General features: G+C 38.1%; 1 protein-coding gene across 2 annotated transcripts in view; it reads right to left on the bottom strand.

The window, feature by feature from the left end:
* Positions 1-4,868: 4,868 nt before the first annotated feature.
* Positions 4,869-10,204, bottom strand: part of LOC101845320 (centrosomal protein of 57 kDa-like) — a 78,661-nt gene continuing 73,325 nt past the window's right edge. For both annotated transcript variants that reach the window (XM_005097087.3, XM_005097088.3), the window contains one exon: positions 4,869-9,343. In XM_005097087.3, the coding sequence (XP_005097144.2) occupies positions 9,074-9,343 (270 nt within the window). In that variant the 3' untranslated portion in view covers positions 4,869-9,073. The remainder of the gene's footprint in view (positions 9,344-10,204) is intronic.

The following is a 10,204-nucleotide window of genomic DNA, read 5'->3' as shown; positions in this document are numbered from 1 at the left end:
GAATCCTTATTCTTGTAGGTCAATGTGTTAAGAACGTTTACTTGTTAGTACACTTTCATCATAATGGATATTTCTGTTACACTGAACTTTCTTTGACAATTTCCTAACGTACTGAAAGTGACTTCTAACACTTAATCAAGTACCTGCTTGGTGCCAGTAGATCCCAAATGTAATATGCAGCTTACTATTGACATTGGATCCGAAATGTTCAGTCTATAATCTTTATCCGATCATTTCCGATGGTGATTTCATAACATGTAGCTTCTTTTTTAAAATTATTTTTTTTTAGAAAACTTCTTTATTTTTCTCTCTGGTGCCTGACAAAATTGTTACAAGAAGTGTGAAAGAAGTCAACCTAGTTTTCTCATTTAAATGTTCTCTCTAATGTCTATGCAGCGTCACGCGGTCACGCGTATATTATCCTTGAATGTGACGTTTTCCTGTAAACCAAACTTACCATGAAAGCTTGTGGTTTCATCCTTAACAAAATGGTAAAACTTAACAAGGGGATGATGAACAAATTGTGGATATTTGTTCGTTATAAAATGTCATTCCCTAAAAATAAAAATAGAGGATTCTAAATCTTTCAACAATACTGTTTCTTCCATTTTTTCCCCTTCTATCTTTTCATCTCTTCTTAATGAGCGAGGGTTGCAGTGTGGTGCTGGGAATATTTTTTTAAAATTATTTTCTTTCTTCAGTTCTACAAAGTTCTACTTCATGAGTGATGCTGCGGCCTCGACATCAGCGTCTGTGGTAGCGTTATACACTTCACCGTAGCAAGCGATAGACGTTAGTTCGATACTTTAATTCTTTTTCCCTTCCAGTGTCAGCTTCTCTCTGTCAATATGTTTTAATACCGGGTGCCCATTGCGGATGGGATCGGGTCAGGTCGGGTCAGGTCGGGCCGATCGCCCGACTAGTCGCCTGAAAACAAACGCGTTTGTTTTTGAGGCGACGAGTCGGGCGCGATCGGTTTGTGTCACGGTAGCCACTTTGCGCCCTCAATCTGACTAGCAAACCGACCCGATCCTCCTATGGACACCCCGTATAACAAACCCATCCCGAGTCGGCTCTGATAGGCAATGTCGAGACAGCCACTTCCGAAATTGTCTAAATGTAGTCAATGTGGGTGTAAAACCAGCAAATACTGCTAGTTCATGGCGGTAACGACCAAAGTCTTCTTCGACAGTTTCGGTGACATACTGCTCGTTAACAATGAACCAGTGAACGTATATTGATCATCCGCTTTCCTGGAGAGGACTGGCCGGACTGTCGGACATTCCGACAGTGCTCAGTAGGTGGGGGTCATCGAGTTTAGTGTACATCAACATGATGGAGGTAAGAGAAAAGTGCTGACTGCCATTTAGTCTTTCCTTTCTTTTAGGGTAGGAAAAGTTTCAACATTGGTTTGAATAGTTGTATGAAAATTCGGTTATCTAGAACATTGCATTGTTCTAAGAGACTCATAAAAGTTACCCCCCCCCCTTTCCACACACACACACACACACACACACACACACACACACACACACACACACACACACACACACACACACACACACACACAGTAGCATAGCCTGCAAATGAATAAATGAATAAAAATGTATAAATAAATAAATAGACACATAAATAAATAAATAAATAATACATAAAACAATAAAAGATAACTAAAATGATAAATCGAAAAGAAAAATCAGAAACCCAAAACATGCCCCCCCCCCCCCCCAGGACAAAAAGACACCTAACAAGTCCCAAACAGCGTTAGATTTCCCAAACACAACAAACCCCAAGCTCCATGTTGATATGATTGTTAGCTCTTAGCTATATATCCATCCCTCACCGTGGGAAAGCCATAGCACTCAGCAGAGCGAAGCAAATCACCACCCCGAGAATGGAGGAAATCACAGCGTCGACGTTTAATGGCACACTCAGCATCAATAATACAGGACTCGATCACATAAAACTAGTGTAGTTGGCGCTTATTCGTTTCACAGGTAAAATGGCATAAGCTTAAGCATAATAGTCTGCTATTTTGAATTGGGAAGTAGCACAACAAAGTGGAGAAATAAATGAAAAGAAAAAGGGGGGTGGGGTGATTAATTCTTTCTTTTTAACCTTTCACTAACCCCATTCCTTTTCTCTCTCTATCTCTGTTTCTGTTTCCCTTGTCTATTCCCAGAACCCCCCCTCTCTCTCTCTTCTCTCTCTCTCTCTCTCTCTTTTTCTTTCTCTTTTACAGTGAAGCTTAGAAGTATTTGTAAGTCTTATTGGAGATTGTATAAATATGTCTACAACCCCCCCCTCCTTTCTCTCTTTCTTTCTCTCCTCTCCCTCCTCTCTGTACTCTCTATATAATGTAGGCGTGTGTGTCAGTGTGTACGCGTGCGTGTGTGTGTTTGTGTTTGTGTGTGTGCGTGCGTGCGTGCATGCATACCTATCTAATAGAAGTAAAAAGAAATGTGTTTTTTAATTAGAAATTTTAGAATAATTTCGTGGATAGAAAAGAAATCAAACGAGGAAGTACATGGTGCTGAAAGAAGCCTACGCCGGCCACTCAAAAAGAAAGTAACAAATTCATGCTGTTTCAAGGGTACTTGACTCGACATAAGGGCTTTTGAATACTACATCTTGCTCTCACTCGAACAGTAGAAAACAAACGAGGCGGGGGTAGACCAAGAGGAACTTATTTGGAAAACCTGAACAGATAGAGGTGACGGAGAAACACCAGGATGATATAGAATTTTGTAGAGCATCTGAGCGGAGAAATTAATGGTCAACCGTGATCGACGCTGTCTGTTTCAAACTGTTTCATATCTGGCATTTTATGATGATGATGATGATGATGCCTATTCTATTTAACCCTTTTGTTCAACAAGTTGGGAAGAACAAAATCGAGACACACACTCAGAAAAAGAATAATTCCTTTGTTTTTTCCCTGAAACCAGAGATGCCCCCCCCCCCAATCCCCATCAATTTATCCCCGAAAGCTTTGAAAGAGGCATTCTCCACTCACTCGCTCCAGTTTACATTGATCCTTGATTATTGGCCACCTCTTCAAAACCGTCTGTCACCATGCATTTATTTTGTGTTATCAGAAACGTTCCAACATTCTCTTCGATGAGCAAGAATACGTGATAAATGAAATGCTTCCCTACGTCTCAAGCCCTCGTCCCCCAGTCCTTTCAATACATAAAGCGGCTTCCACATCCACACACAGAATTAAAGCCGCCATCCACATTTCTGAAGTACTATTAGTATTAACAATATTTTTGCTTTTTGCGCAGCAAAGAAAGGATTGTAATGTACGAGTACAAGAGATCTACCTTGCAGATAATGATGTATCCAAGTGGGGACTCGATCGCATCAAGCAATGGCGGTTTTTTTTCTTCTTTTCTTATATCATGCACCATGTGCTGCTGGTGTGCACTTTGAATTAACGTATAGCTGTACGGACTCTGCGCCATTGTCTCTTAAGAGTAAGGAGGGATGAACTTCCCCTCCTCCGGTATTTTCACTTCCGTTACCCCCCCCCCCCCCACACACACACACACAACATTTAGAACTTTTGCCTGCTCAGTACGTTTGACCTAGGATAATTTTCCTACACGTTGCATTTCTCTGGTATTTGTATAGTTGTTTAGCAGCATCTTTCCTTCTCTCTCTCTTCTCTCTCTCTCTCACACACACACACACACACAAACACATGATACACATCTACACCACAGGCACACTCTCCCTCTCTTTTTTTATCTTGCCTTTTTAGGTTATTTATAGATCTAGAACTCTTTAAGAAGCAGAGTCCATTGACAATTCTTCTCAAAAGATGCATCCATTGTGCAACACTCTCCGGTTATAGAAAAGTTAGAGCCCAGTTTTTTCTACTTCCACCATAATATTGTTCTTGGCCTTGCCCTGACGCTGGAGAAGTTTTAGGTGAAACTTATATATTGTCTTCAGTCTTCTTACTCCATGCACGATCCATCATCGTCATCTTCTCCATGTTATCCCCCTTTTCATCATTTCTTTCGAGTTTTTTTCAAACATGTCCCCTGTAGGGACAAAGCAAAATTACCTTAGCCCCATCGCCCAAAATCTGTTCCAAGCTCTGTGCTACTGTACTGCCATATATATATATGTATATAAAATATAGCTCAGGGTACAATACTTTATATATAATTTATATATCAGTATATATATAGAAACTATAGTACCGCCAACTATTGTAGTACTGTTCCCTGCCCTCAATATTTGTAAGTCAACTTTGGACAACTAAACAAAGGGATAGAAATTTACTCATTTTTTATTAACATCTTAGTACATGCAGCATTTTAACCATAGTATAAATAAAATATACAATTTTTACAAGAAGCACTTGAGAATTTTTAAAAAATGAGGTAAGTGGCATAAGTATTGGTCAAATGTGGTTTAAAAACAATATTCATTAATTGTTCTTGAAGCTGGATATATAAAAAAGTCAAAGTTGGGATTACAAGTACAGATACATGATGTAAAAGATAGAGAGAAAATAGAAATTGGGCTTATTCACAGTTTCTACAAGAAGCCCTATATTCCTTTATTAAATTATTTCATATTGAAAAGAGTTACCAATCATCTATTCACATGTTCTAGTCCAGACAAAAGACGGGAGCTCTAATTTATTTGTATGGTAGAGACAGTACTGCATACTGCATGCCGTAAGCTGACAACACGCCTTTTTCCATTTTTGGCGCCAAATTTTTCTATTTGCTAAATCTAAAGCCTGATCACTTACCCTACTTGTGTGAAAAAATTGAAGTGAAACTGTGACTAGTTTTTGAATAAATTTGAAATCAAATTCTGAAAGAATGCCTTTTTAAAATAGTTACGCTGACAAAAAAAAAACCTTGTTATCTCGAAACTGCTGTGAATAAAAAAAAAAGGCATTTTGTCAGCTTACGCATACGGCAGAGTAATTGTGTTGATTGAGCAGAGATAGGCAGGGAAAGTCCAAGGCAACCTCAACTGTTTGAGCATGTAACCATTCCACCACAAACTCCATTTAAAGTTATGAACAACTTAAAACTTCAGTCCAAGTTGTAACCAGAAACCAGGAAAATACACAGACATATAAAGTGCTGTTATAATATATATGTATATACATATATTTGACAGAATATTGTTCATGCCATAGGATCGTAGGAGATTGTTACAATAAAGGGTTGGCTTTACGGTGCAAAAGTCTACAACTTGTGGTGAAAATGTAACACAAGAAGCAAAATAGTATAAGTACAGTTCGTCCTTCATCAGTGCATGAGAACTCATATGGCCATTACGTAACCTATACTATTACAGAGTATTTCAACCTCTTTAACCAGTTTAAAAAGCATGATGAGTAAAAAGACCAAAAGTACCAATCTAAAGTTTTTTCTGTCTTTATAACAGCAAGGTCTTCAAGGTTCACAAAGCAATGAAAAACAACATGTACCAGGCACTGAAAATTAACACACACACACACTTGCATACACACATCTGTCATCAATAGATAGACTGATTTAAAAAAAGGTAAAGAAAGCAATTATTCTTCAACAATAAGAGTTATCAGTAAGATTAATACTTCGTGAACAGCGGCAATGAAGCTGATGTTACTCAAGAACTCGTGGACAGAACTTTTAGACGTTTTTAAAATGACTATGACACAATGGTATATTACACAACATTGCAACATCTTTTTACTTGAAAAAAACCCCCTAGTAATTGGCACAAACTTTATGGGCTTTTTCTTTATAAATTAGAGTTTAAGTTTAAACAGAATCATAATACCTTTTTCACATGTGATATCACTAGAGAAACAACAGTGTGGTCGGTCAAAAAGATTAAGACAAGGGAAAGCTCTTTTCCTCACAGGTTGAAGGTTCTCAGTGTGCTTGGTAAATCTAAAGCTTCAATTTGTGGAATGTCTTCTAGTTTCAAGTTGAACAAAATATATCAAAGAGACACTGTTGGCCAGTACTCACGTTACGGAATCAATGTGCAGTTGCCAACAGCCGCTGAAATACAAGCTGCTCTAAAAGGGAGTGTGCCCCACCTTTTGAAACCTTAAAAAGATTTGAATGTACAATTGTGAAATCGCATAAAAAAAGCACAACTAAACAGAATGGTGACCATTGAAAGGAGCCCCCCAAAAATCTTAATCCTGGAATGATTCTTTCATTGTAAAACAAAAGGTAAAACGAGCAATAACAACAGAATGAAGGTAAAAATTTCAAACATTTTTCGACGTTCTGATTTTTTAACAGTACGACACAAAGGACAGGACTGAGCATTCAAATAAATTTGTCCTAAATTTTTAATAAACATTTTGAGAATCTCACACAGTGAAAAAGACCCCCAAAAACTACATCCAGCTGGAACAAATTAATTGAAAATCACAATCTTGCATTTTTGTGCCAAGGCAAATTCAGATGAGCAGTATTCAAAGAACATGTGACTAGAGCACCTTCCTCTACCTTCTCTCTATTATCCGCCCCTGAGTGGAGACAGAGACCACATCCTGAGACCATGATATCATAATGTACACCAAGACATTATTATGTTTGTCAGTCCTGCTCAGCTTCTAATTTCACTATCCTCTATGCTGTGATGGCACCTTCAAGAGCATCATTAATATGCCAAATGAGAAATTGGAATGTGGAAGATTTTAACCATAGAAAGAACGAAATACAAAAGATGCCTGAAAAGAAAGACAATATCACTCAGAACTATGGAGAGTTCTCTGAGCCCTTCACTGCCTGGTCCGAGATTTTGTAAACGTTTATTGCCCCCATCAATGCAGGAAGTACTTTTAATTTTAGTAAGAGTTTTACGGTACTTGCAACACAAATAGGTCATATAAGTGCCGAAGAAAAGAGGTGTTACTGAAGAGCAACATACAAAGAAAAGAAGAGAAAAATACTGCCCAGAAGAAAGACGTACATGGACACCCCATTTGAGACTCGAATACACATTTTTTTGCATGCCAGGCATTAGGGTTAATCATTACTCTACAGACTCTTGTCTAGGTTGAGACTGCCTCTGGCTGCTATACATTGTGATCATGGAGCATACCTGGCAGTAAGAGGGTTCAAATACCAACACCTGCTTTGTTGTCTAGCTTCCACATACTGACCATGAAGTAATCTAACACTACTATTCATATTATAATAACATAAACCACATATGAGTTCACTGTTTATTGGCAGGAAAACTATATTATCATACTATATATATATGTGCAAATCGGAGCATAAAGCTATCAGCTGAGTATCTCATTCTCAGAGCATTGGGTACACGAATGAGTGGCTCATATACATCAAGATGTTATCACAGTTGAATGAATTCACACTCTCCACAAACACTTCAAGACAGTCACCCCTTCCACATTCATTTATCACAAATATAGCTTCACTCCCTCTACAAACACGATACACTATTACGGGCAGTGTAATACAGTCTAGCACACGCACTTCCAACACGCACGTGGTGAACAAATTTTTAGGTCTTAAATGTTTACTTCCATACACATGCTTTGGGTTTAAAACACCAATATACTGAAATTTGTACACAATGAAAAGATTTCCGAGCCTTGTCAAATATCTCTATGCGCATGCTCAACTGTACTACTTAACATTCCTATCATAAAAATCTCAATGCTATATATATTTTGATGAATCTAGCTATGTTTCATAGTGATTTAAGACTGACTGAATTTTCAGGATTGTTTTTGAAATACACTGATCAAGATGACATAAAACAAGTTATAGTTAAAATATAGAAACCTTCTTTTAGAAGTCAACACAGCAATGGTCCCATTGTCAACAGCATATTATTATATTGAGCTTTTAAAACAGAGCCATGGTTTCTTCAAAGGAAATTGAGCCCTCCATTCATGGAAACAGTGGATCTACGAGGAACATTCTGTAAACAAACAAGTAAAAAATCCATAATCTTTCCTTCTTGTTTTGGCTTTTAAAGAAACTATGACAAACCTATAGGACATCCATTCAGACATGGTTAGAAAAAAAACCTAAACACATAAAACGCACTGAAATGCTCATCTGATTTGTGCTTTGATATATAAAGACAGCATTATAAGAGAGTCTTACTACTTTCCATTTAACTACATGTACACGTACATCGCTCTGCAGCAAAGCAATGACACATAAGAGTAACACAATAATTGGCATTTTGAGTTTATACAAAGTCGGAGGGATCAAAACGGTCAGTGGTCAGCTGCCAGAAACTTTTGACATAAAGGGCATCATCACAGACACAGCCATCATCACTACGTTGAGCCACAACACGCAGGGCACGGACACCGCGGTTCACTCAGTCACTGGGTCAGAGTTGAAAGATTCAATCTATGACAACAAAGGCTTGCAGCTGCAGTTTGCAGGAATGTTCAGAATTCACATTATACAACTTGTAGTTTTTACTACAGAATTTATATGAAACCTATGGCAAGGAGTGTTACAGAGGGAGATAAAAGAACAGTTTTTGGCTTGCTATGTATAAGCTATGTAGAGAATTAAATAACTCTCTAGCAGTGTGAAATTGGAAATATAGCACTCACAATGCAGTGGCATGATTTCTGTTTTTGAATGTAAAATAACAACGCTATATCCCAAATACCCAAAAAGTGCTGCGATACAGAAGTAACTTTGAGGAAATCTTCAATTTTTGTGTGATTGTTGAGGATAAAGTGGTGTAATAGTTCCCAAACAGCAAAATTTGATTCAGATTTATAATTTTTTTTATTCACCTCACCATTAAATAATATCATCTGCTTTTGTTGAGGTTATACTAAACAATACTGGACACCAGCATAAAAACATGATTTTTTCCTAGCAAACGACACAGTTCAATTTTGTAACTTGCTTTGAAAAATCATGTTATTCCATTGGTGTCCTATCCTACTTAGTATAAACCTCCATAAAAGCAGAAGTAAAATTGTCAACAAATAACCTCTTGCTTTCACTAGTAGCAACATTTTAAAAATATTCGCGGCGTTTCTTCAACTCCTGGTATAGAACAGATAGCCTACAAGCAACAGAGATCATTCCCAACAGAGATCATCTCTTCGTAATGTCGTCTGTAATTTCTTCATGTCTCGAAGCATGAACAAAGCCGGCTTTCCGAGAGCAGAGTTCCCGACGGGTTTGTTGCAGTTGTGGGGTTTGGGTCGACTGTGTCCGTTCTGACTGCGGTGCTGGTGGTGGTTGTAGTGAGTGCTGACCATACGGCCGCCAGCTGAGTGAGGTCTTTTGGCTTTGTCTCCCACCTTGGCGGTAGCTGAGGCAGGCCGGACTTTCTTCCCTTCATCCAGCTGAGGAGGTGAGAATTTGGGTTGACATTGGACATCAAAAGTATTAAGCTAGTAAATTACATGCAACATATTGTATCAGAAAACATTGTATAGGATAGATAAGAAAAATGAAGTTGTTCCAGCATCCGATCCGGACATTGGCGATTGCCTTGTTAGTGAGACAACTTCCTCGGCCTTCGGCATATTGTGGTAGGGTGGCCAGTTCCTTTCCACACCGCCTTTACTTCCCCAACTCGAAGTCAGGTACCCATCATTGCTGGGTGGGCAGGAGGGGGTGAACAAAATCAGTGTCTGAACCGAGGCTCTAACCCGGACTTTCCGATTCGGAGACGAGCGCATTAAACGCTCTGCCAACACATCCTCTCAGATAAGAGATAAGATGTATCTTTATTGTCCAGATCCTGGCACACTGGTTTGGTGTTTCACCATGTACACACAGCCATACAAACGTACACACACAAACACCCCACACACACAAACAGGTACACAAACACACGCACACTACATAGTTCAAACTATACTGTTTTATATTTTATCTCATACTGTCATACTGTATGATATCATATGACATTTCACATTATACGTTTTATTTCATATAATATTAAATTTAATTAGAGTAAATTACATTATGATGCATTTTATATTATTATATATGCTATACCATTATATATAAAATCATATAACTCCATATTATATTGTACTATACTTTATTTTTCCATTTAGTTATTTTCACAATTTGATATGAACAGGTTGAGCTAAATCTCTAAAATTTATTACAATTACCCAATAAACTAACTGAAACTATAGTCCAACATCACCTCTCCCCTCTTTGCAGCATGTCTACGTGTAACTCTGTTGTTG

This window comes from Aplysia californica, unplaced genomic scaffold (genome assembly GCF_000002075.1).
Source record: "Aplysia californica isolate F4 #8 unplaced genomic scaffold, AplCal3.0 scaffold00146, whole genome shotgun sequence".
Classification (NCBI taxonomy): domain Eukaryota; kingdom Metazoa; phylum Mollusca; class Gastropoda; order Aplysiida; family Aplysiidae; genus Aplysia; species Aplysia californica.
Note: the sequence above shows the minus strand (reverse complement) of the source record. Positions and strands in the feature narration are given on the sequence as shown.